Source organism: Ostrinia furnacalis, unplaced genomic scaffold (assembly GCF_004193835.3).
Source record: "Ostrinia furnacalis isolate ACB-3 unplaced genomic scaffold, ASM419383v2 OfSCF1226, whole genome shotgun sequence".
Taxonomy (NCBI): Eukaryota; Metazoa; Arthropoda; class Insecta; order Lepidoptera; family Crambidae; genus Ostrinia; species Ostrinia furnacalis.
The window spans coordinates 202,807-230,395 of NW_021131465.1; the positions used below are offsets into that span (position 1 = coordinate 202,807).

Below are 27,589 nucleotides of genomic sequence, written 5' to 3' on the forward strand. Positions count from 1 at the left end.
AATGGGATTTTGTGAATTGATCGATGTTGTTTCTGTTAAGTAGGTATACGACATATTTGATATATCATTGCTTTCATCAGTCTATAGTTGTCCACTACGGAGCTGGATAATAAGTAGGCCTACACAATATGCACTATTTTACCCTGTCTTCGCCCTGTCACATCTAGCTTCTGCCAGCGACTTTTCACATATTGTCACTCCACCTGTATTTTATTATCCTAACTTCTTTTATCCCAAAAAATAAAAAGGATTGTAAACTCTCACTTCTATGTCTGCCTGGGACAAACTTGACCTTCACTGGTTGGGTTTTTATTGGCGGCCAAGCTGTAGATCCTGGCTACACAGGAGTTGCAGCGGTGGGAATAGTCCCGTTCTATGTCTGGCTGTTTACTGCTCATGCCCCTTTTTCTTAAGAACGTGTGCAAGTGTAAAATTAGAATTATGCTATGTACCTACTTATTTACTTTTATGAATTTGAATAAATTTATTTTAAGTCACCAGAAATGCAGATCCCAAATAACATATTAATTTTATGCAACCACAGTTCTTCATGACTGGGTCAGATCAACAGCTGGTTTTGTAGATCGCACATTGGAAAATCCATAGTTCACTATAAGCCGGTTTAAATAAATGAATTCATATTACGAGTGTTACGCCTTAGGCAAATATTGGCAAGACAGGCTAGTCACATGATTTTTATAGACACGCTACTTCACATGTGTTTTGAAGAGAATCGATTGTTACTTTCATGACACTCGTCAAGATTGAGTCATACTAAGGATTTTTCTTCTTTGATCGCCTTTATAACGACAATGAAACAGTTAATAATCATACCTAGTGTTCTTTAATTTACAATGTACGGAACTAACTAAACGTTAATGTCTGCTCCCATACTTTGCAATACCTTGACCGTACTTATCTAAATCATAAGAATTTTCTTTTAGTAACTCAACAATAATAATAAACAACAGACAAAGTAAGTTTAGTTTTATTAAACTCATAAAAGTTCTTTGATTGATTGAGCCTTATTAACTTATTGACTAGCTTTTGCCCGCGGCTTCGCTATCCATCTGCACAAACTTTTGCATTATAATATTGGTTGGATTTTATAACGTTTAGTAGTAAACTAGTAAGGTAGGTAGGATAGGATAATAAAATTTTTGTTTCTATTAAAATAAATGAACTAATCCTATGATCCTAAACAGCGAATTTCGAAATAACAAACAATGGAAAATTCCAATTCTATTTTTGAATTTAAATCCGTTAATACAGGGGCACGAAGTGAAAAGTGGATTCACTGGATGAACGAAATTGAATTCCGTTCGTTCACGCAACGTAATGAAATATGGGGGGAAAATTAACGATTCCAAAGGTGGAAAGTAATTCAATAAACTTTGCAATGGAGGCATTCAGTTGTATTCTTTTAAAATTAACTTGGAGGATGATAAGAAAAGGATAAACTGAGACAAAGTCTAGGTATACAATATAGACCGTGAAACGGACTTACCTATCCTACTACGACGACGAAAAATTACCTAAACCTTAAAACGCAGATTTTCTTCTATGTGGTAAGGTATAATGATCACTAAAATAAAGATAAATACCTACTTCACAGATTGTCAAGCTCGTAAACAAAAGATATACTTAAACTATGTATTTCTATTATACAATAGGTACACATAATACATCTTCATTCTTCAATATCTTAGCTCGTATCCGCTTTCGTCTAAAGAAAAACAATATTAAGCACAATTGAAAACACATCACACTTTACATTTTCGTTGAAAAATAGCACCTATCACGATTACATAGGATTCCACATTGTTAAGCTTGACGTGCCTTCGTCAGTGCAATACGAAACTTTGGAAATTTAACTTCCACATTGGCGATTTGCCAGCTGGAGGCGATGGCTCTTAAGTATTAATGACCGCAACAGGTTGCCATTCTGAGGATAATATGTTCCTTTGGACTATCGAAATATTCTCTACCTATTTTATATTTTACTAGCTTTCCGCCCGCGGCTTCGCCTGCGTGGAATTTTGTCTTTCACAGAAAAACTATATCACGCGCGTTCCTGTTTCAAAAACCGGGATAAAAACTATCCTATGTCCTTTCCTGGGACTCAAACTATCTCTATGCCAAATTTCATCAAAATCGGTTCAGTGGTTTTGGCGTGAAAGAGAAATAGACAGACAGACAGAGTTACTTTCGCATGTATAATATTAGTGTAGATATAGATTAGTGGTGGTCTTCTCTAACCCTTCAAGCCTTGTGAATCGAGACAACAGAAATCAAATGTTATGCGGTCTTATGCGACAGCTTGGGGTTTGATGGGTTAAGATTAATCGGAAAGATTGAAAAAACTATCAAAATCATGCCACCTTTTCAAGGTGAGAGTGAATAGGCACTTACAGAGCAGATTTCTACCATCCTAGACTGCATCCCACTTAACATCAGGTGCGATTGTGGTCAAATACCTGCCTTGTTATGCATAAAAAAAGTCAGTTAAGCCATTATAAATTAAATTGTTAAGTTAACTAAACTTTTCCTCTGATGATGACTGATGACATTCTAAAGGTTCGGCCAAAAACAATCTCATCGAAACATTACTTCAATGTCATTATACTGATAGTTTCTGTTCCAGTTATCGTCGTTCGTTCGTTTCAGCCGAAAGACGTCCAATGTTGGACAAAGGCCTCCCCCAAGGTTTTCCACAAAGACCGGTCCTGCGCCGCCCGCATCCAGGCACCTCCCGCGACCTTCACCAGATCGTCGGTCCACCTAGTGGGAAGCCTGCCTACACTACGTCTTCCGGCTCGTTATAGTAGTACATTTATAGTAGTCGTCGTAGTTACTTGAAGCTTTCAGCGTAAACGACAGTTCATTACGTTAGAGAGGTAACAATGAATTCGTCAACTACAACTTGATATGACCTCATAACAAAAAGGTCGCACAGTTCAGCAGAGAATAGTGAAGAAGATTACAATTGATTGTGAACTCTAAAACCATCATACTAGAATCCCGATGGTTCCACGAATTTGACCTGGTTTTCGGAAGCCGTACTGAAACTGGATTAGACTGTAATACCTTAACGTAACGCAACTAAAGTCAAAACGTTATTAAAGCGAACATCGACTGGATTAAATAGCGCAGCCATTTTTTACGAACGTTTTGGCGTATTGGGGTAACTTATTAGAAATCTGTGGTATTGGCGTGGTAAGTAGTTGAAACTCGAAAAGGTCGCAGATTCTACCCTCGTAAAATACAAACGACGCCATCAGAGAGCCCTTGACTGCAGCATCAACGTTCAACCAATCCACGTAGAACCACGTGGATTGGTTTATAATGATGGCAAGAGACCTGATGGTCTGAAGTTATTATTATTAAATAGCTACCACTATGCCCAATAAAATTGTGTCGTAAAGAAATCCAACAAATTATTTTTGATTTTATCTAACACCTTGTCCTAGTTACAAAGCTCTTTGCTTGTAATTATGTATAATGAGTACTTGCATAGAGCATTGCAAATAGCTATGTCCTGTCAAGCAAGTTAATAAATAAAACATTTTATATCATATTAATATAGACTAAGAGCTAGTGAACGCCAAACCTACGTTATTCTATAAAAACTGCAAGTTTGTCAGCGCATGCTCCCAACATAGGTAAGAACGTTCGCCTCTTCCGTCTCACACACTCACCCTGTTATCTAGCGGCTTAAAAAAGGCTAGATAGACATCAAACAGTTCTTAATGGTTATTACTAGCTAACTAGTCTAGCTCCCTAGTCAATTTTACTCGCTGTAGAAATAAAGAAAAACCTAAAGTGACAAGGGCATCAAGTTTCAGGGTTTATATTCTGGGATCACGACCTTTGGTGCGCGTAATGTTTTCAGTTCACGCATTTATTTTACAATTCTGAATATTCATAATAGAGTTTTATGAAGAAGGTTCAGAACTTCATAGCATAAGCATGAGTTAATGACCGGCCTGGCTAGCGTGGGGAGTGTAAGTCAAACATAATTCCATTTGCCTCTTGTAAATTAGAGAGTTCCCTGCAGTCGAGACTTGAGACTAATTAAATGACCTGATGACGATGATGATGATTTACAAAAGGCACTGAATGTTGTACCATGGCATCATAAATAATTGTAATAATAAATGTAGAGCTGATGACCGTTGGAACAGAAAAAATATCGAGTGGCGACCACTGACTGAAAGAGAGCCCTCCACTACTCGGTCGGTGGACTGACGATCGGATGAAGGTCGCGGGTTCACCTGGTTGCGGGCAGTGCCGGTCCGGTCATTGTGGAAATCCTTGTGGGTGGCCTTTGTCCAGCAGTGGTCTTTAGGTTGAAACGAATAACGATACATATTACATGCATGGTTTTGCATAGTCATCGACATAGGCTTTTACATGAGAATATTGGTGTGGGAAGATACAGCCTTGCTTCAATAAAATTGAGTTACGAGCAGCTATTTTCGAAGGTCAAAGCACAATATACTCGTAACATGGTTGCTACGCTGAATTTAGTACATTTCAACAGTTGCCTAAGGTTTGACCTTGTCCTATTCTTGGCCTTGAATTAATTGAGTCAAAGCAGTAAAGGGCACATATCTGTTAAAGATTAAAAAATAAATATCTATAATAGATAGTTCTACACTAATCAAAAAGCTAAAATCTAAGTAAAAAGCTTTATTTTTTAAAATAATCACTCAAGAGAAAAAAGTCAAAGTCCAGCAGTTCTACATTAACATTACTATCAATAGGATCTGTTACTTGGATTAGTTTAGCCAGTCTAGATTTTAGTGGGTCGCGAAGTAGGTACGAAGTAGTGTATTAGTGTTTATTCTGTACAATTTTACTAGACTTGTTTTGTTATTCCGTCACGATGCCTTCCTAATATCAATACATATGGGCCATAAATATCTATTCAATATAGATAAGTGATTATTTGTGATGGATATAAAAGTATCAAATTACCCTATGTAAATGAAGCGGGTCTCGCGTCTAGTTATCTACGTAGTTAAGTAATAGATAAGTAGTTTAATTTAGTGCCAGTAGATAAGACCGCCTATTCCTGTTGAAAAGATTCCCTGTGAAGCTTGCCTTACCTTCGGGTTAATCACACTACAGGAATATTCCCACCTCTCGTTCCCACCGCTGCAACTCCTGTGTAGCCAGGATCTACAGCTTGACCACCAATAAAAACGCAACCAGTGTAGGTAAAGTTCGTCCCGGGAAAAAGTTAAACTGTCGTTGGACCCGCACTTAAATTAATCAGAAGACCATAGGAATAGTTCGAGTAAAGCCGGGTCCTGACGGGTGTAATGTGTAATGTAATTCACCGTGTAATGTAACACGAATTCTACGTGTGGACGGCACTACGAGCATTACATGTAACGTGCTGCCCATACTACATATTTGCATTACATTACTCGATACATTCCATTACGCGTTACACCCGTCTGGACCCGGCTTTACAGTTCGAAGCTCGGTCACTAGTATACATATAACATAACATTCGTTCGTTCGTTTCAGCCGAAAGTCGTCCACTGCTGGACAAAGGCCTCCCCCAAGGATTTCCACAAAGACCGGTCTTGGGCCGCTCGCATCCAGGCACCTCCCGCGACCTTCACCAGATCGTCGGTCCACCTAGTGGGAGGCCTCAAGAACTTTCCTGCCCCAGTGGCCATCAGCTCTTTGAGCTATGTGCCCCGCCCACTGCCACTTGATTTTAGCGATTCTACATAACCATATTCAGACCACGCAATATTATTTGACGTACGTAACTCTACGTTATTCATTCAAACGTTTCAGTCACGTGAGCTATGTTTAATCTAAAGTAACGGATGGGGGCGTACGTTCTTTTGCCAAAACGTGCCCAAGATTTTTACGAAAAGAAAAGTGTTTTTCTCCCTCAATAACACAACCGTGAATTACTCGTATTAAGAAGGTGGATTCTAACGTTCTGCAATAGGATCGAGTATTTTCTGGGACGTTTAAAATAAATAAAGCATTTATGTAATGATGTTACTTGTTACTTGTTACCTGCAACCGGCGAACATTGATAAATATTATTTACTAAGCTTTTGCCCGCGGCTTCACCCGCGTGAAAATTAGTTTGTCACAGATCATCATAAATTATAGCCTATATTATGTTATTCTGGGTTATAAACAATAATTCTGTAAAGTTTTTGGGTGAAAGAAGTAACAAACATCCAGATATCCATACAATACTTTCACATATTATATAATATTAAATAAATAAATGAATATCCTTGGACATTTTACACTGCGCCGCTAGTCCCAAACTAAGCAAAGCTTGTACTATGGGTACTAGACAACGGATATAAACATACTTAAATACATTTTTTTTAAATACATACATATTATACATAGAAAACACCCAGACCCGTCACAGAAACTAAAATTCATCATTTGAATTTCTGCCCGACCGGGAATCGAACCCGGGACCTCTCGGCATAGTAGTCCGTTCTGAACCACTACACCAAACGGCCGACAAATTAGTAAGATTACACTCGCTTATTATAAATTACCTACTGGCTATTGCGATATTCTTTACTTGTATAAATTCATTATCATTATAGTGTATTTTACAAAGCGTTGAAATATCCAGTATTTAGCACTATACGTATTGCGATTTTTCCAATTTCAAAAATAACGAAATCTGCCGCCCAGAACTTAAAACTTGCCGCCCTAGGCTTCAGCCTACTCAGCCTGCTGGTAAATTTTATCCGCCACTGGCCACAGGACGTCCACTGGCTGAAATGATGATAGTGGCGTAGGGGCCATCTTTGAAGCTAAATAATGTATTTTAAACTTTCGCGTTCCATTTCAACTAAAATAGAAAGACACGGGTCTTAACGTGACATCATTAATTTATGAATGAGTTACATTATGTACTCACGGCTTGACGTTTCGGCTGCTATGCTGCAGCCGAATTGCTATGATAACGTGTGGAGCCGGCTTTAAAATAAAAAATACAGTCTGATGAATTCAACAATAGTTTGGATGTTTCAAAAACATTCCTCGATAAGTCAGTCGTTTAACTCCTATGAGCTTAGCGTTGGCAATGTTACTGCTATGTGTGTGCCCGGCCCCTGCCCGCCAGGAGCAATCCAATTAGGGGATTAGCAAACAGTAAAGTGGGTGAAGTGAGGCGTCAACAACGCAGTGGACACAGCAGATTTGCATTTTGATTCCAACAGTGCCGATCGTCAATGTAGCTTGCGTAACTTTGTGTAGGTAACATAATTCATGACCTACTTCGAAACTCAAAATGCATTATGGTCGAAAATTGCCATTCAGTAAGCATGAAAATGCCAAAAAGTTATATTTTAAAGTTTCCAATTAAAATAGCCTATTTTTCTTCTCCTTTTTCGTTTTTTATAGCAAATAAGGTGTTCAAATCTGCGATGACCTCTTTTCAAAAACCTTTTTCTTACTATGAATAATGTGTTCCTCGAAGCCCCGTTCCCCTCCTCCAGTTGTTTTTTGTAAAGACTTTCTCCTCGTGGCCCTGGTACAACAGGACCCCCGGCCCGCCGCGCTGCTCAGTCAGCTCTGCTGATCAGAGAAGTACCAAGAGCGGCCCTCCACAGAATGAACCCAGGCAAACGCCCCGCCTGCCCCCACCTGTGGGGTTTTTTAAAGATGTCCCTGCATCGTGGCCCGGACAAATGCCTCGACGGCCCCCGGCCCACTCAATTGTGGCTTACGGGTTGCCCGACAGGCCCGCCGAGCTGATGAAACCTGTCGGCAAGTGAGAAGTTAGCCGCCCGCGGAACCGACCACGCGGACGTTGCCCAAGGTGCACCACGAGGAGGTCCCTCACCATCGCACCCCACGAGTTGCACCACCTTAATTTGATCGTAACTATGACGTTAACCGATGTTTTTTGTATGGAGTTTGACAGATTTTTGACGTTTCTCAATGTTTAAGTAAAATGGTGCCTTAGCCTCAGTTGCACCACCATAACTTACACCGTAACTATGTATTACTTTAACAGGTGTTATTGTACGAAGTTTAATAGATTATTTACATTTTTTTAGGTAAACTAAGTTTAATTAAACTCATTTAACCGTAAAATCCGCTATAACACAGAAATCAAGAACCATTAATCTAGCTAGATAGTTACAATAAGGCTTTAACAAAAGACTGTCAAACTTCGTACAGAAACACCGATTAAAGTTATTAATACGGTTAAAGTTAATCTGAGGCCAGATGTTTTTGGACTAGGTGTGTTTCCGTTTGTCTGAGTAGTAGGTACCTACTGAAATTAAGACATATAAATGGGTCTACGAAACTAACTACGAATGAAAAAAGTAAAGAAGCGTTCAAGATGTTGCTGGCTACCACGGTACTGCAGCGCGTCTGGCATGTTTGCCGAAGCACATACTGATGGCTTCCATGCCATCCTTCGAAAAAGGGCAGCCTCTACGTTGAGCCGTGTGCGTGGCTCCAGCGACATTCTGCGCGTTGTAGCTAGTCGAGTAGACTGTCCATTTATCACACAGTGGGTTCGGCTGCATGTGTAAAATTTGATAGTTTTTATTTTTATGAAGTAGGCTGACTGTTTCTGGCTTTTAAATATTTTCTCTTTAATGTGTGGATTTTTAATATCTGAAATAAATTAGTATTTATTTATTTACTAGCGGCTGCCCGCGACTTTGTACGCGTGGATCCCGTTTTACCGCCTGCATCTATCTTACGCGGTTTAGATTTTTTCATACAAATGTTTTTTCCCGCTAACTCCCGTTCCCGTGGGAATTTCGCAATATCCTGTTGTAACTAAGCTTTAAGTTTCCTAAGGGACCTCCATGCCAAATTTCAAGCGTCTAACTTAAACGGTTAAGATTTTTCATACAAAAGGATTTTCTAGGTAATTCCCATTCCCGTGGGAATTTCGGGAATTCCTTTCTTAGTGCACGTCTACGGTACCTAAGATACGTCCCTTCTAAATTTCAAGTGCCTACGTTTAGCCGTTTAGGCTGTGCGTTGATATTATGTCAGTGAGTCAGTCATACAAAAGGATTTTCCCGCTAATTCCTGCTCCCGTGGGAATTTTGCAATATCCTGTTGTAACTGAGCTTTAAGTTTACTAAGGTGCATGTCAAATTTCAAGTAGCTAACTTACGCGGTTTAGATTTTTTCATACAAATGTTTTTTCCCGCTAACTCCCGTTCCCGTGGGAACTCATCAATATCCTGTTGCAACTAAGCTTTAAATTTACAAAGATACCTGCATGCCAAATTTCAAGCGTCTATCTTACGCGGTTTAGATTTTTTCGTACAAATATTTTTTCCCGCTAACTCCCGTTCCCGTAGGAATTTTGCAATATCCTGTTGTAACTAAGCTTTAAATTTACTAAGGTACCTGCATGCCAAATTTCAAGCGTCTGACTTAAGCGGTTTAGATTTTTCATACAAAAGGATTTGCCCGCTAATTCCCCTTCCCGTGGGAATTTCGGGAATTCCTTGTTGTAACTAAGCTTTAAGTTTACTAAGATACCTACGTACCAAATTTCAAGCGTCTAACTTAAGCGGTTTAGATTTTCCCGCTGATTACCGTTCTCGTGGGAATTCCTAAGTATACTATAACCTGCCCAGGAGTATGAAGAATAATTGTACCAAGTTTCGTTAAACTCCGTCGAGTAGTTTTTGTTTCTATAAGGGACATACAGACAGACAGACAGACATACATTTTACTGATTGCATTTTTGGCATCGGTATCGATCACTAATCACCCCCTGATAGTTATTTTGAAAATATATTTCATGTAGAGAATTGACCTCTCTACAGATTTATTATAAGTATAGATAGATTTATTATAAACCCCTAAATTATAAACATAGTTAATTGTTAGCCGTTACATCATTTTTGTTCTGTCAGTAGTTAGTAAGTCTTTATGAGCTCCAACGGTCGAAAATCGAGTTTTCCAGGGTTCCCTACGATATTCTGAAAGTCAAATCATCGATTTTCATTTCAACGTAAGCTATTGTTCGAAGGCACTATTGATTAAATACGAATTATGAGGTTTTATTATTATACTCATGTCATGTCTATTTATTATAAATGTAACTCTGTCTGTCTTACTTTCACGCCTAAACCACTGAACCGATTTTGATGAAATTTGGCATATAGATAGTTTAATTCCCGGAAAAGGACATAGGATAGTTTTTGTCCCAGTTTTTGAAACAGGGACGCGCGCGGTAAAGTAAGATAAAGGCGAAGCCGCGGGCGGAAAGCTAGTAAAAGAAATAAAACAATAAATATTATAGTAGGTGTGTTTAATTAAAAAAACAAACTGCATCTATTTTCTGCCAACAAGTTTTGTGACAATACTTTGAAGAAGTCTGATATGATCACCCAAAATTATTGAGCATTCCCTTTTGAGATTAGGTGTATATCCCTTCTTATCTTCAAAATACTGGCGGTAGTAATCCTCAAAATGGGATGATATTTGTACTGCGTCCCAGGAATAAACTAAACCAAATACTTTCAGGTGTTCACCGTCGCTGTCTTCGTTTATGATATAGCCATCAGCTTCATACATGGTGCCGTTTTCGTTGAAGCTGAAAATGAACATTATCACGTTAGGAATGAACAAACACCAAAAGAACATATACATATAAAGTTATCTGTCAAAGCAGTCTTGCATGTTGACAGACACAAAGACGGACGGTCAACAAAGTGTTCATAAGGTTTTTAAGGGTGTGTACTTTCCATTTGATGTACAGCACCCCAAAAATCGATAAATTCTGCACACAAAATAGCAATTTTGTAAGTAAAGAACATACTCACACAAAATGGTGGGAGGTAGTGTTTGACTCAGTCTCGCGGTAATAATCAATCGTTGCATTTACTTCGTACACATAACACTGTTCACAATAAGACAACGCTCAAAACTGAATTTCCAAATTATGCGAATTAAAAAGCCACTCAGATTTCATTTATACAGTACTGGAGATGTTTTTATGACACACAATATCTGGGTTTGTACTTGACGGCAATACTCGCGCTTTACATTAAAAACTAGCACTACCAATTCCATGCTGTACATACAACACAGCCGAAAAGTAAGCTGTAAGTACTCATGTACTTACTATCTAGTGTCATGGATAAGTAGTTTTTACTAAAGTGTTTTGAGTTTGTGGAGTGTTTTTTAATTCAGGGATCTTGAACATTCAGCTTTTAATGTACAGGTAGCGTCAAATTATTTGTGACACGCAAAGTGGCCAAAAAGTTGACAACACACCCCGATTCCAAGTAACAAAGACGTGTTGCGAATTTTTTGCTACTTTGCGTGTCACGAACTGACTGTACAATACCCTATTTATGTAAATAAAGTTGTTATTGAGCGTTATTTTACTGTGTACGGAAGATGTTCACCCTCTTCATCCTGGGTGTCCTGGGCCACAGACAGGGCAAGTAGACACAGTGGGATTATCTGAAATAGGAAGAAAAAATCACTACAGTGAAAACAATCACATTTGACGTCATGACCTTGGCGTTTAATTCACTTACACTTGAACCATCTTAGCTTTAAAACCAACTTAGCTTTAATAAATAAAATAATACACTTGGGAGGTATCTAATGGTGATTAGGATATTTAAATGCGTAGCTTATTTTTGAAAACTTACTCACCGATTTCATATTTTATTTTTTGAATGTAGCTGTCTGTTGCAAACGAAACGAACAAAATGAGACCTAGCAGTGGTGATCCGGCTTATAAAGTGATGGGTATATATTTATTTTATTAATGATCACACAAAAACATAATAATCTGGTTGTTCCAAAATCTTCCTGTTTCGTTTGCAAATAAAATAAAATACACATTCATAAGGCTGTAAGCACACGCGCACGATGCTTTTGATTTATTCTTAATTTTGTCTGTTAACCAGTTCAGATGATCTCCGGCTTCTGAGAACATGCAGAGTCGTTTAATACCATGATAATCATGACAGATGAATCATCTAGACACAGCGGCTCAGACACCCTAACATGACGAACAGAATATTTTATTGTATCCGCAGCCTATATTCAATTCTCCTTTAGTTAGGTCAAAAAGTCAAGGTCAAAAAATTATGCACCGCGGAAAATTTCATACTTCAACAGTTTTTAAATAAGGTATGCTGTCGATTGTACCTTAGCTGGTTTTTTATGATTTATACTAGGCGCAGACCACCAGTTGGGCCCGATTTTATTTTGTTTGAAGAATCGGCCAAATCAAATCGGTATAATGTGCGCACTTCCATACATGCCCATACTGATCAACTGCCCGACTAAACTATCGGCCGACGAAAAATCGATGGTCTGCGCCTAGGCTATATTATAAGCTTTTTTTTCATTCCGTGACTCGTATTGTATCCTTGATGAATATTAATTTTATCGACAACAATAAAGGTGACTTTGCAGAATCGATATTGTTAAATTTAAATAACCTAAAATAAATGCCAATTTGTCTGTTTGTTGCACTTGTTAATATTACATAATTACTATAGTAGCCGCCCGCGACTTCATACGCGTGGATCCCATTTTACCCTCTTGGGGTTGAATTTTGCAAAATCCAGTCTTAGTGAGCACACGTTCTAAATTCCTTTTAGTAATCCCCCATGCAAAATTTGAGACTCCTTCTCCAATAGTGTCTGAGGTTTCGTGATGAGTGAGTCAGTCAGTGACCTTTCGTTTTTATACATATAATATAGATTATCTTATTTATTAAATTAGAGTTTGGCAAAGATGAGTGAGTTTCTTCTGCGACTTATTCTCACTACAATCCGATATGTTGTCCCAAAGGAGGGCGAACTATATTTGCCCAGATATGCAGTTGCGTGAGTAAGTGGCGATATTTCGGTCTTGTTGTAAACATCACTTTATAAAATACACGGTCTAAGCACGGTATAAGTTTAGTCCTTCAACTTGCCTTAAGTTTGGATCCCGAGTAATGGCCGCCATATTTGTCTGTTCCAACGAGTTCTGACGTCACACTTGTTGCCTCTCCAAATGTCTGCGATTCCCGAATAAATGATAAACCAAACGAAAATGAAACAGACTTTTGTATTTTCTGAATAAATACTCACAAAATAAGTTTGGTACTACGCTTTTTTGTACTGTTCCGTCTAGTGAGTAGGTGTCCAATTTAATCAACTTTTTAAATGCATAAATAATTACTCTGTAAAGTAGGTCCGTAACCTTATATTATTATCAGAGGACATTGAAAAAGGAATTGGGATGTGATAGTCACTTTTATCTGTCTCTTATACAGGGTGTGGTTTTGTAAAACAACGCCCATCTCAGGAGTGGTAGTATACATGACATTGATGCCAAAGAAATTTTATTTTTCTTGTAATTACTTTCATGTGATTACTACCACCCCTGAGATAGGCATTGTTTTACAAATCACACCCTGTATTTAATTCTCGCCAAAAACTCTAAATTTAGACTTGGAATTTAGCCGAATATCGGTATATTAGGTTAAAGATATATGAGTTAGGAATGCAGGCATGTGAACAAAACAATTTTTTTTCATGTTCCTATTCTTACCCGCGACTGGGTTAGGTTTTCGGGTGAGGATGNTTTTTACTGGAGTCAAAATTGGACGTTAGGGAGACCATGGCGAGGCCTATCGATGGTTACAGGGTTATCCATTGTTTTTGGGACACCCTGTATATTTATTTTATTAATGATCACACAAAAACATAATAAACTGGTTGTTCCAAAATCTTCCTGTTTCGTTTACAAATAAAATAAAATAAACATTCATAAGGCTGTAAGCACACGCACACGATGCTTTTGATTTATTCTTAATTTTGTATATTAACCATAGTTCAGATGATCTCCGGCTTCTGAGAACATGCAGAGTCGTTTAATACCATGATGATCATGACAGATGAATCATCAAGACACAGCGGCTCATAAGTTTTCTTGACACCCTAACATGACGAACAGAATATTTTATTGTATCCGCAGCCTATATTCAATTCTCCTCTAGTTGGGTCAAAAAGTCAAGGTCAAAAAATTATGCACCGCGGAAAATTTCATACTTCTACAGTTTTTAAATATGTATGCTGTCGATTGTACCTTAGCTGGTTTTTTATGATTTATACTAGGCGCAGACCACCAATTGGGCCCGATTTTATTTTGTTTGAAGAATCGGCCAAATCAAATCGGTATAATGTGCGCACTTCCATACGCGCCCAAACTGATCAACTGTGCGACTAAACTATCGGCCGACGAAAAATCGATGGTCTGCGCCTAGGCTTAAGCTTTTTTTTCATTCCGTGACTCGTATTGTATCCTTGATGAATATTAATTTTATCGACAACAATAAAGGTGACTTTGCAGCATCGATATTATTAAATTTAAATAACCTAAAATAAATGCCAATTTGTCTGTTTGTTGCAATTGTTAATATTACATAATTACTATAGTAGCCGCCCGCGACTTCATACGCGTGGATCCCATTTTACCCTCTTGGGGTTGAATTTTGCAAAATCCAGTCTTAGTGAGCACACGTTCTAAATTCCTTTTAGTAATCCCCCATGCAAAATTTGAGACTCCTTCTTCAATAGTGTCTGAGGTTTCGTGATGAGTGAGTCAGTCAGTGACCTTTCGTTTTTATACATATAATATAGATTATCTTATTTATTATTAAGTCGGCCGATTGGTGTAGTGGTTCAGAACGGACTACTATGCCGAGAGGTCCCGGGTTCGATTCCCGGCCGGGCAGAAATTGAAATGATGAATTTTGATTTCTGTGACGGGTCTGGGTGTTTTCTATGTATATTAAGTATGTATTTACAAAAAAAAAGTATTTAAGTATGTTTATATCCGTTGTCTAGTACCCATAGTACAAGCTTTGCTTAGTTTTGGACTAGAAGCGCAGTGTTAAATGTCCAAGGATATTTATTTTTATTTTATTTTTATTGAATTAGAGTTTGGCAAAGATGAGTGAGTTTCTTCTCCGACTTATTCTCACCACAATCCGATATGTTGTCCCAAAGGAGGGCAAACTATATTTGCCCAGATATGCAGTTGTGTGAGTAAGTGGAGATATTTCGGTCTTCTTGTAAACATCACTTTATAAAATACACGGGTCAAAGCTTAGTCCTTCAACTTGCCTAAAGTTTGGATCCCGAGTAATGGCCGCCATATTTGTCTGTTCCAACGAGTTCTGACGTCACACTTGTTGCCTCTCCAAATGTCTGCGATTCCTGAATAAATGATAAACCAAAAGAAAATGAAACAGACTTTTATATTTTCTGAATAAATACAATATAAATACTCACAAATAAGTTTGGTACTACGCTTTTTTCTACTGGTTCATCTAGTGAGTAGGTGTCCAATCTAATCAACTTTTTAAATGCAAAAATAACTCTGTATAGTAGGTCCGTAACTTTATATTATTATCAGAGGACATTGAAAAAGGAATTGGGATGTGATAGTCACTTTTATCTGTCTCTTATACAGGTGTGGTTTTGTAAAATAACGCCCATCTCAGGAGTGGTAGTATACACGACATTGATGAAAAAAAAAATGTTTTTTCTTGTAATTACTTTCATGTGTTCTACCAGTTCTACCACCCCTGAGATGGGCGTTGTTTTACAAATCACACCCTTTTTTTAATTCTCCTCAAAAACTCTAAACTAATTTAGACTTGGAATTTAGACGAATATTAGTATATGTAAAAGATAATTGTATGAGTTAGGAACGCAGGTATGTGAACAAAACAATTTTTTTTCAAGTTCCTATTCTTACCCGCGACTGGGTTAGGTTTAGGAAATAATTAATACATTCAACATCAAGCCTTCTGCTGGGAGGACTCTTGAACAACTAGTGGCAATACAGAAGAGCCGAAATACTACGTTACGTTACCTTATAGATTTGAAAAACGGTGACCAGTTCGCCTTTTCTATCGTAAGGGATAGCGCTTGTTCCCAACGAGTCACACCCAAACGAGTAACACTGCTCAGTTACTCACTGGGAAAAAAAATCCCATCCATTCAGATTGTTACTCGTTCTTACTACAAAATTTTGATTTTCAATATGTTTTGTACAGTAACTCAGTCTGTCTCTCTGTCTTGCTTTCACGCCTAAACCACTGAACCGATTTTGATGAAATTTGGCATAGAGATAGTTTGAGTCCCGGGAAAGACATAGGATAGTTTTTATCCCGGTTTTTGAAACAGGGACGCTCGCGATAAAGTTTTTCTGTGAGCAAAAATTCCACGCGGGCGAAGCTGCGGGCGGAAAGCTAGTAAAAGAAATAAAACAATAAATAGTATGTGTATTTAATTAAAAAAACAATTTGCATATATTTTCCGCCAACAAGCCTTTGAACAAGACATCAGTTTTGTGTGGTCTTATACTCATATCAATGAGCATTCAATTTGTTGAGCATTCCCTTTCGAGATGAGGTGTATATCCCTTCTGATCTTTAATATACTGGCGGTAATAATCCTCAAAGATTGATGAAATTTTTATTGTAGTCCAGATAGAGCCTAAACCAAATACTTTCAGGTATTCAGCGTCGCTGTCTTCGTTTATGATATAGCCATCAGCTTCATAAATGGTGCCCTTTTCGCTAAAGCTGAAAATGAATATTATCACGTTAGGAATGAACAAACACCAAAAGAAGAACTGATACAAAGTTTTAAGTGAAGAGGTTTTAACTTTATTGAAAGATCAACTAGGGCTTAAGATAATTTTTAGTTTGAAAATTCGCTTGGTAATTCACAAATTTTTGTATGAAAAAAAAAACGGACTTGGGCGAGTCTGACTCGCCCACCGAGGGTTCCGTAAAAGGTTATTTTTATACAAAAATAATCTTTTTTTGTGTTAACTTAGAAGTTAGATTTTTTCACAGCTTCAACAGGCTATAGATAGACCTTATATCGTTTTAATTTCAACTTGATACCTACCTCCACGCGTTCCCGCGATAAAGTGTCTTGCTTTTTGACTGACAGAACCCTATTTCGGTCAACAAAGTGATCATTATAGGGTTTTTTAAGGTTGTGTATTTTTCATTTGAGATACAGCACCCTAAAAATCTATAAATTCTGCACATTAAATAGCAATTTTGTAAGTAAAGAACACACTCACATGAAATGGTGGGAGGTACTGTTTTTTAAGTCAGCGTCGCGATGATAATCAATCGTGGCATTTAATTCGTACACATAACACTGTTCACAATAAGACAACGCTCAAAACTGAATTTCCAATTTATGGGAATTAAAAAGCCACTCAGATTTCATTTATACAGTACTAGAGATGTTACTCGTATAATGACACGCAATATCTGGGTTTGTATTTGACGGCAATACTCGCGCTTTCATTATAAACTATCACTGGATTCTACCAATTCCATGATGATGTAGCAACAACACAGCCAAAACGTAAGTTGTAAGTAGGTACCCATGTATTTACTATCGGGTGTCATAGATAGATTTACTAAAATGCTTTGAGTTTGTGGAGAATATTTTTAAATGAGGGATCTTGAACATTCACCCTCCTTACTAAATAAAGTCAAGTCAAGTAAGTCACAGTTGTTGAACACTGTTTTAAAATGACATTTCCATACTAAACGCCACTTTAAAACACTGTTCAACGAGCGTGTAAGTTTTATTAGTAAGGGGTAGGTTTTTAACGTACAGGTACTTAGCGTCAAATCGTTCGTGACACCACAAAAGTGGCCAAAAAGTTGACAACACATCCCGATTCCAAGTAACAAAGACGTGTTGCGAACTTTTTGCTACTTTGCGTATCACGAACTGACTGTACAATACCCTATTTTTGTAAATAAAGTTGTTATTGAGCGTTATTTTACTGTGTACGGAAGATGTTCACCCTCTTCATCCTGGGTGTCCTGGGCCACAGACAGGGCAAGTAGACACAGTGGGATTATCTGAAATAGGAAAAAAAATCACTACAGTGAAAACAATCACATTTGAGGTCATAACCTTGGCGTTTAATTCACTTACACTTGAACCATCCTAGCTTTAAAACCAATAATACACTTGGGATGTATCTATTATATTTATTTAAATGCGTAGGTAGCTTATTTTTGAAAACTTACTCACCGATTTCATATTTTATTTTTTGAATGTAGCTGTCTGTCGCAAACGAAACGAACAAAATGAGACCTAGCAGTGGTGATCCGGCTTATAAAGTGATGGATATTTTTTTTTATTATAATGATCACACAAAAACATAATAATCTGGTTGTTCCAAAATCATTCATAAGGCTGTAAGCACACGCACACGATGCTTTTGATTTATTCTCAATTTTGCATGTTAACCAGTTCAGATGATCTTCGGCTTCTGAGAACATGTAGAGTCGTTTAATACCATGATGATCATGACAGATGAATCATCAACACACAGCGGCAGCCTATATTCAATTCTCATCTAGTTGGGTCAAAAAGTCAAGGTCAAAATCGTCTATCCGGCATCTTCCAAAATTATGCACCGCGGCAACAGTGCTGCAGTGGCGGCGTAGCATGGGTTGGCACCCGGGGCGATCACAAGTCATAAGTCCTAAGGCACCCCCTGGTACCCCCCAGTATTATGGGGTTACCTACCGATTCGAAGATTAAAGACAATCGCACCCCCCCGTATCATGACATAGACCGCAGACTTGCCATAATGTAGTGTGATGAGTACTAATCTGCGCGACTTGTGTCACCCCCTAATGCTTGGCACCCGGGGCGGTTCATTCCGTGACTCGTATTGTATCCTTGATGAATATTAATTTTATCGACAACAATAAAGGTGACTTTGCAGCATCGATATTATTAAATTTAAATAACCTAAAATAAATGCCAATTTGTCTGTTTGTTGCACTTGTTAATATTACATAATTACTATAGTAGCCGCCCGCGACTTCGTCCGCGTGGATCCCGTTTTACCCTCTTGGGGTTGAATTTTGCAAAATCCAGTCTTAGTGAGCACCATAAAGTTAATATTCCTTCGGAATAGAGCAACAAAGAATGAGCGAGCGAGATGTCACTATCTGCAACCCTGTGTGATAAAAAGAGATGTGTGATGCTGTCATCGTCACGTCAATAGAACCATTTTTGCAAAAGATTTGACAGGCAGTGACACTAAGAGGCACAAAGAAAATTTTAATTCATAGTTTTTTATAAAAATATCGTAAAATCCTCAGAATACGGAACAAACCAGAAACCGTCAACGGGCGTAAATGTGTATTCATATAAATTACTCCAAATCGCACTAATTTGACTTTAGAGCAATTAGTCAATGGCCGGCGCGCGCATTGTTTACATATCCGTCAGATTGACACTTTATAATTAAATTATGCCGTCTTGTGCCGTTCCAACATGTAAGAATGCTACTGGAATTACGAAGAAAGTGCATGGGATCATGTTTTATCCGTAAGTAGCACATTTCCAATTCATTTTAATTAAATAATAATTTAAAAAAAAAATCACGGTTGTATTTTGTAAGTGTTGCCACAGGTCAACGGAATATTTTACCCTACTTTTTTATATTGAATTACATTTGTCTATAAAAAATTCACGCGTTAATTTTGTTAGCGTTACCACAGAATAATGGAATATTTTCCCCATCCTTTTTGTTTTAATTAGTTTTTAGTGTAATTTCATCCATGACATTTTTTTTTATTTTCTTAGGCCACTCTCCCAATTCCCATATACCTACAATCCCATTCCATCCTATTCTATTTATATTATTACTGTTAGGTGTTAATTAATATTTAATCGATATCGATATTCATGTGAAAAGTAACGACATACATCACTGACATGCACACATATTTATTTTTACACACATATATGACATCTCATTTTTGGTTTCGTTTGACAGCTCGTGATTGTTGCTCTATTCCGAAGGAATATTAACTTTATGGTGAGCACACGTTCTAAATTCCTTTTAGTAATCCCCCATGCAAAATTTGAGACTCCTTCTCCAATAGTGTCTGAGGTTTCGTGATAAGTGAGTCAGTCAGTGACCTTTCGTTTTTATGCATATAATATAGATTATCTTATTTATTGAATTAGAGTTTGGCAAAGATGAGTGAGTTTCTTCTGCGACTTATTCTCACCACAATCCGATATGTTGTCCCAAAGGAGGGCAAACTATATTTGCCCAGATATGCAGTTGTGTGAGTAAGTGGCGATATTTCGGTCTTCTTGTAAACATCACTTTATAAAATACACGGGTCTAAGCTTAGTCCTTCAACTTGCCTAAAGTTTGGATCCCGAGTAATGGCCGCCATATTAGTTCCAAGGAGTTCTGACGTCACACTTGTTGCTTCTCCAAATAATTGCGATTCCTGAATAAATGATAAACCAAACGAAAATGAAACAGACTTTTGTATTTTCTGAATAAATACTCACAAAATAAGTTTGGTACTACGCTTTTTTGTACTGTTCCGTCTAGTGAGTAGGTGTCCAATCTAATCAACTTTTTAAATACAAAAATAACTCTGTATAGTAGGTCCGTAACTTTATATTATTATCAGAGGACATTGAAAAAGGAATTGGGATGTGATAGTCACTTTTATCTGTCTCTTATACATTTTTTTTTCATGTTCCTATTCTTACCCGCGACTGGTTTTCGGGTGAGGATGGAAATAATTGATACATTCAACATCAAGCCTTCTGTTGGGAGGACTCTTGAACAACTAGTGGCAATACAGAAGAGCCGAAATACTAGGTACGTTACGTTACCGTTACGTTATAGATTTGAAAAACGGTGACCAATTCGCCTTTTCTATCGTAAGGGGGCGTCCATAAATTACGTGAGACTTTTAGGGGGGGGAGGGGGTCAAAGAAAACCTCACTAAATCTCACGTGGGGGAGAGGGGGGGTCTCGGAAAATATCACGTAATTTTTACCGAAGAAATAGAGTAAAATTGCCAGAAAACTGGGTTATTAAAGTAAAAAAAAAGTTTTTTTTTATGATGATAATAACAATTTATTCTAAACCGTCTAATGAAATTAAACTAAAAATGCCTCCATCTGCTTTTGTGAACACTAAAGATGCAGAATAAATGTCGAAATTAAGAAAATTCGAAATTAAAAAAAAACGTCATCGGCATCGCTATTGCGTAAAAATTGGCCAAGTGCGTGTCGTGGCACGCGCAGTGTAGGGTTCCGTAGTTGTCTGTCGTTACCACAATATATTTCAGAAGCAAGCAATTACTTCATCTAAAGTCACTTTGCATATTTTCTTCTAAGGAATTTTTACTGGTTAAGAAATTTTATAATACATGAGTCAAATGACTATTACTCTTAAACTAAGTAATGTATCTTAACCGTTATAGTTTTCCTTTAAAAAATTCATCCCCACTTTACATGCAGGGGAGCTACCCTAGAAATTTTACTTTTTTTCAAAATTTTATTTTACGGTTTTGTCGGCGTGATTAATACAGTGTGAGTCACGTTAAAGTGTACATATGAAAATAGATGAGGTCAAAAATTTTTTGAGATTTTTTTAAAATTTTTATAGAATTTTTTTTCTTCCAATTACTTATTGTAAAGAAAACGTAATAACTTTTAAACTAAGCGGTATATCCTGATAAAATAAAGCAATTTCTTGTCTCCTGTTGCAATTTCTTAAACTTGCGCGCAAAAAGCAAATCTAGTATGTAAATCATCAAACTTCTAACGCTCGTAACTCAGTTCAGACTGAGTTTAGAGGTATACTTGTCATAGTAAGTTTGGTTTATTACACTATTTTGTAATCAAAAAAACAAAGTTTGGTCGATGGCCGCGCGAAAAAAAAAAGACGCCACATTCCATACAAAATCTGGCATTGCCATTTAACAATTAGTTATTTTAACTATGAATCAAAAAACTGGTCCTAGGTTGAAGCAATTGCTTGTCTTACTAAACGACGGGTAGCTACGGAACCCTGCACTGCATTGCGCGTGGCACGACACTGGGATACTGATTTTTTTATATAAATCTAATAGAATCGAAGCATAGACATTGCAAAATAGGCATTTTATTAAATATCACGTGAGATTAGGNGTGGCACGACACTGGGATACTGATTTTTTTATATAAATCTAATAGAATCGAAGCATAGACATTGCAAAATAGGCATTTTATTAAATATCACGTGAGATTAGGGGGGTGGGGGAGGGGGTCAGGCAAAATCTCACCAAATCTCACCAAGGGGGGCGGGGGGGTTGAAAAATGGCCAAAATTGTCTCACGTAATTTATGGACGCCCCCTAAGGGATAGAGCTTGTTCCCAACGAGTCACACCCAAACGAGTAACACTGTTCAGTTACTCACTGGGAAAAAAAATCCCATCCATTCAGACTGTTACTCGTTAACCTGCGTTTTCTTACTGTAAGCTGCATTTTCTTACTGCAAGATTTTGATTTTTAATGTATTTTGTACAGTCACTCAGTCTGTCTGTCTGTCTATCTGTCTGTCTGTCTTGCTTTCACGCCTAAACCACTGAACCGATTTTGATTAAATTTGGCATATAGATAGTTTAAGTCCCGGAAAAGGACATAGGATAGTTTTTATCCCAGTTTTTGAAACAGGGACGCGCGCGATAAAGTTAGATAAAGGCGAAGCCGCGGGCGGAAAGCTAGTAAAAGAAATAAAACAATAAATATTATAGTAAGGTGTGTTTAATTAAAAAAACAAACTGCATCTATTTTCCGAGAACAAGACTTTGAAGAACACCGATAGGAGCACTCAAAATTATTGGGCATCGCAATTGGAGATCAGGTGTATATCCCTTCTTATCTTCAAAATACTGGCGGTAGTAATCCTTAAAATGGGATGGTATTTGTCCTTTGTCCCAGGAATAAACTAAACCAAATACTTTCAGGTATTCACCGTCGCTGTCTTCGTTTATGATATAGCCATCAGCTTCATACATGGTGCCGTTTTCGTTGAAGCTGAAAATGAACATTATCACGTTAGGAATAAACAAACACCAAAAGAACTTATACAGGGTGGAAAGAAACGATAAGTGATCTCACTATTCTGTGACCTATTATTGAAACCATTTGAAAGAGCTCATGAAGCACTTTCAGGATCAGTAACCAGTTTTTCAATATCTTGTATAGATTAGAAATAATCGAGTGAGATCACTTAACGTTTCCACCCTGTATAAAGTTATCTGTCAAAGCAGTCTTGCATGTTGACAGACAGAAAGACGGACGGTCAACAAAGTGTTCATAAGGTTTTTTAAGGTTGTGTATTTTCCATTTGAGGTACAGCACCCTAAAAATAGATAAATTCTGCACACAAAATAGCAATTTTGTGAGTAAAGAGCATACTCACACGAAATGGTGGGAGGTAGTGTTTGACTCAGTCTCGCGGTAACGATCAATCGTGGCATTTACTTCGTTCACATAACACTGTTCACAATAAGACAACGCTCAAAACTGAATTTCCAAATTATGGGAATTAAAAAGCCACTCAGATTTCATTTATACAGTACTAGAGATGTGATTATGACACACAATATCTGGGTTTGTACTTGACGACAATACTCGCGCTTTACATTAAAAACTAGCACTGCATTCTACCAATTCCATGCTGATGTACAACACAGCCGAAACGTAAGCTGTAAGTACTCATGTACGGTATCCTTCCGTTTGGCCAAATAACTTTTCGGCAAATTTCACTTCGCAAACAACTTATCGCCAAAGTTTCATTTCCCAAATGAACTTTTAGCAACTGTACTTTTCGCAACTAATTCATTTGGTCAAATTCTCATTTGGCCAAATTTTACTTGGCAAATGTTTAAATAGCAAATGTTTAAATAGCAAATGTTTTATTTTGCCAAATATTATATCCCAAATAATTTGTTTGGTCAAATTGACACTTCACATACTTACCCACCGTTCCCCACAAATCAAAGCTTATAGACTAAGAGCTAGTGAACGCCAGACCTACGTTATTTTATAAAGGCTGAAAGTTTGTCAGCGCATGCTCCCAACATAGCTAAGAACCATGGCCAAACATGAAGTTTGGGTCATGGTGGCTTTGGCAGACAGACGGTACTAAAGGTGTGTAAAATACCAACTTAATTACGTCAAAGTATAAAGGCTAATTTTTTGATATTTCCTTCAAAATGTTATTAGAAATGACGTCATTCATTGACAGACACTGACCATGGTGGCAGCCCTTAGCCAGACACCTTAAAGTTCATGAAAATGTAGTCCTACTTACGTCATACTATAAAAGCTAATATTTACATAAAATACAATTTGAACTATCATTTGATGAAGTTTCCTCATCAGCCAGATACTTCTGATGGTTCCTTCGCCTTGCCAGACAGCTTTTAGGGTCGCTGAAAGTGCGAACGCGAGGCACTAGAAATATTGTTTTTTGTACTTTTTCTTAAGTTACTCAAGTATTTGAGTCTGTAAATCATGATCTCATGTTGATGAGCCGATGATGGAAGGTAAGTACAACTCCTTAAGGCTTAGGAGTTGGAGGACAATTCTTTAACCAGTATATTATACAGGGTGTTACTTTGCATTCTTGCCATATTTACAGAGGTAACTATATTACTGATACTGAACACAAATCCGTTAAAAAATAATGCCCGAAAATTTTGATTTTTAATTTTGAATATTTTATTTTATCGACAATCTGTTAAACACATCACTAACTATCGTAACGCATGCACATCACTTGTTAGCGTTGGCGATGGAGACTTTTTTACTTTTTATTGTATTTTTAAATATCTATTGCAATCTATTGTCTTTAAAATGTCTTTTTGACACTTGTAAAAAACTGAGAAATCCATCAATCACAAATCACGTTATAATTAATACAAAAATGACTGAAGTGTATTAAAACAACGAATAATTTAATCAAAATGGTGCTTGGAGTGTCTGCAAGACGTCTTAAACGAAATGCTTGATGACGTACCCTTAGCGTTACACCAAATGCTCTACTACCAGCAGGATGGTGCTCCCCCACAATAAGGACGTCAAGTGCGCGAATAATACGTTTGGTGAACAGTGGATTGGACGAGGGGGTCCAGTAGCTTGGCCACCACGATCCTCGGACCTAACACCAATGGACTATTATTTTTGGAGTGACTTGAAACGACCTGGTATGCGCAGAAGAGATAAAAAGTGTAAACGTGTTACGTGAAAGGATTGTTTCAGCGAAACTGTGAGACATATTACAGACAATATTTTATGTAAATATTAGCTTTTATAGTATGACGTAAGTATGGCCATGGTTCTTAGCTATGTTGGGAGCATGCGCTGACAAACTTTCAGCCTTTATAAAATAACGTAGGTCTGGCGTTCACTAGCTCTTAGTCTATTATGGCACATGATCGTGGTTTTCACAAGAATTTTATGTAAAACAAAGAGATTGCAGAAAACAGTATGGTTGCAGAAAGTAGGTATTGCAGAAAATAGTAGGTTAGGTTAGAACAGTGACCCTTTCCAGGCCGCCGTTTACAGATGGATGGCGGCCCAGAAGGAGCGGGGCGAACACCCCGCCTTCGAGGAGAGGGAGGCGGTTCGGCGCGAGCCTCGTGAAACTGTGGTCCAGCAGTGGGCAGACCACCTCGCCGTTGCCGAGTCGGGCCGCCGAACCTTGGATGCGCTCGCGCCGACCATAGAAAGGTGGCTCGAGCGCCCGCATGGGTACCTTTCCTTCCATTTGGTGCAGGTGTTGACCGGGCACGGATGCTTTGGCTCATAATATCTGCACCGCATTGGAAGGGAAGAGACGCCGTCCTGCCACGCGTGTCGCGGCGGTGCGGAGGACACGACACACCATACCCTTGCGGTATGTGCGGCGTGGGCTCCACAGCGCAATACGCTTATCGCGGCGGTAGGCCGGGACCTTGTGCTGCCCAGTATAGTCAAAGCTATGCTGGACAGTAACGAGGCCTGGGTGGCAATGGCCTCCTTCTGTGAAGACGTGATGTCTCAGAAGGAGGCCGCGGAGCGAGAGCGCGAGGATGATCCAAACGCGCCCGCGCTCCGGCGACGGCGGAGGGGTCAGAGGAGGCGACAATATGATCGCCTCCAGTTTCCTCTCCTCGGTGATGGCCAGCGGGCCGGAGGCGTGGCGGCGCCCCCGCCTGCATTGCACAGGCCACCACCACTGTCGGACGGAAACAGCTGTGTGCTTCCAGCTGCTCCTGTCGCCCCCCGTCCCGGGGGGCTTGTAGGGCCCGCCGTGTAGGCGGGCAATCGCCGGGAGGGGCTGTGGTAGAGAAGGCTTTGTCCGGAAACCCACAGTTTCCTCCCACTTATGGCGAGTGACGGAGCACCGGGGTCTTTTTAGTGGGTATGCCTCGTCCTTCTGACTTGGTGAGCCCCACATAACCTACCCTGTCCCCGCAGGGTAGGTATGCGATTCAACGCATTTTTTCCCCGAAAAAAAAAAAGAAAAGAACAGTGACCCTTAACGCGCGAAGTCGAGCGAACGGAGCGAGCGAAGCGAAGTAGGCGAAGTGAGCGTGCCGCGGCAGCGGCCGCCGAGCGCTAGAATCACCTCTATTGTTAATGAATCATTTGGAAATTTCGATAAAAAGAATGAAATATGAAAATTAATTTAGAACAAATGTTAGTATATTAACTACCCACTAAACAAAATAATAACCACAAGCTAATTTGTATTCCATTCTATGCACCAATCAAATTGTTTTATAAAGTGAAATATTTTTGCCAAATGAAACATTTGGTAAAACATACTTTGCCAAACAATAATTTCCTAAACAATAATATGCCAAAAACGACATTTGCGAATTAAAAGTTTGCAATAAGTTTTTTTGCCAAATGACACATCCCGATTCTAAGTAACAAAGACGTGTTGCGAACTTTTTGCTACTTTGCGTGTCACGAACTGACTATACAATACCCTATTTTTGTAAATAAGGTTGTTATTGAGCGTTATTTTACTGTGTACGGGAGACGTTTATCCTCTTCATCCTGGGTGTCCTGGGCCACAGACAGGGCAAGTAGACACAGTGGGATTATCTGAAATAGGAAGAAAAAATCACTACAGTGAAAACAACTACATTTGAGGTCATAACCTTGCCTTTTCATTCACTTACACTTGAACCATCCTAGCTTTAAAACCGTCTTAGCTTTAATAAATAAAATAATACACTTGGAAGGTATCTAATGGTGATTAGGATATTTAAATACCTAGCTTATTTTTGAAAACTTACTCACCGATTTCATATTTTCTTTTTTGAATGTAGCTGTCAGTCGCAAACGAAACGAACGAAATGAGACGCAGCAGTGGTGATCCAGGCTTATAAAGTGATGGATATATTATATTTTTTTATTATATGATCACACAAAAACATAATTAACTGGTTGTTCCAAAATCATCCTGTTTCGTTTACATAATAAAATAAAATATACATTCATAAGGCTGTAAGCACACGCACACGATGCTTTTGTTTTATTCTCAATTTTGTATTTTAACCAGTTCAGATGATCTCCGGCTTCTGAGAACGTGAAGAGTCGTTTAATACCATGATGATCATGACAGATGAAATATCAAGACACAGCGGCTCATAAGTTTTTTTGAAACCCTAACTGACGAACAGAATATTATATTGTA

General features: G+C 38.3%; 4 protein-coding genes across 10 annotated transcripts in view; 1 reads left to right on the forward strand and 3 right to left on the reverse strand.

The window, feature by feature from the left end:
* The window catches only part of kcc (solute carrier family 12 member kcc), a 341,704-nt gene that overhangs the window by 37,085 nt on the left and 277,030 nt on the right, over positions 1 to 27,589 (forward strand). The window lies entirely within an intron of this gene.
* On the reverse strand, positions 10,305 to 11,705 carry LOC114351946 (uncharacterized). 2 transcript variants are annotated; one of them, XM_028303307.1, is made up of 4 exons: positions 11,668 to 11,705; positions 11,392 to 11,469; positions 10,824 to 10,900; positions 10,305 to 10,594 (listed from the first exon to the last, which is right to left on the reverse strand). In XM_028303307.1, the coding sequence occupies exons 1-4, from the start codon at positions 11,674 to 11,676 to the stop codon at positions 10,333 to 10,335; spliced, it is 426 nt and encodes a 141-aa protein (XP_028159108.1). In that variant the 5' UTR covers positions 11,677 to 11,705; the 3' UTR covers positions 10,305 to 10,332. The 2 variants fall into 2 exon arrangements, 1 of the variants encoding a protein (XP_028159108.1); XR_003655818.1 differs by having other exon boundaries at positions 10,498 to 10,594; positions 11,351 to 11,469; positions 11,668 to 11,704.
* Positions 16,300 to 18,189, reverse strand: LOC114351948 (uncharacterized). 6 transcript variants are annotated; one of them, XR_003655820.1, is made up of 5 exons: positions 18,102 to 18,189; positions 17,808 to 17,926; positions 17,449 to 17,516; positions 17,125 to 17,231; positions 16,300 to 16,612 (listed from the first exon to the last, which is right to left on the reverse strand). XR_003655820.1 is itself a non-coding variant. In XM_028303309.1 (4 exons), the coding sequence occupies exons 1-4, from the start codon at positions 18,108 to 18,110 to the stop codon at positions 16,408 to 16,410; spliced, it is 372 nt and encodes a 123-aa protein (XP_028159110.1). In that variant the 5' UTR covers positions 18,111 to 18,189; the 3' UTR covers positions 16,300 to 16,407. The 6 variants fall into 6 exon arrangements, 1 of the variants encoding a protein (XP_028159110.1); XR_003655819.1 differs by having other exon boundaries at positions 17,449 to 17,537; XR_003655823.1 differs by lacking the exon at positions 17,449 to 17,516 and having other exon boundaries at positions 17,849 to 17,926.
* Positions 22,653 to 27,261, reverse strand: LOC114351947 (uncharacterized). The gene is made up of 4 exons (XM_028303308.1): positions 27,193 to 27,261; positions 26,917 to 26,994; positions 23,315 to 23,391; positions 22,653 to 22,926 (listed from the first exon to the last, which is right to left on the reverse strand). Exons 1-4 carry the CDS (start codon positions 27,199 to 27,201, stop codon positions 22,677 to 22,679), a joined length of 414 nt encoding a protein of 137 aa, XP_028159109.1. The 5' UTR covers positions 27,202 to 27,261; the 3' UTR covers positions 22,653 to 22,676.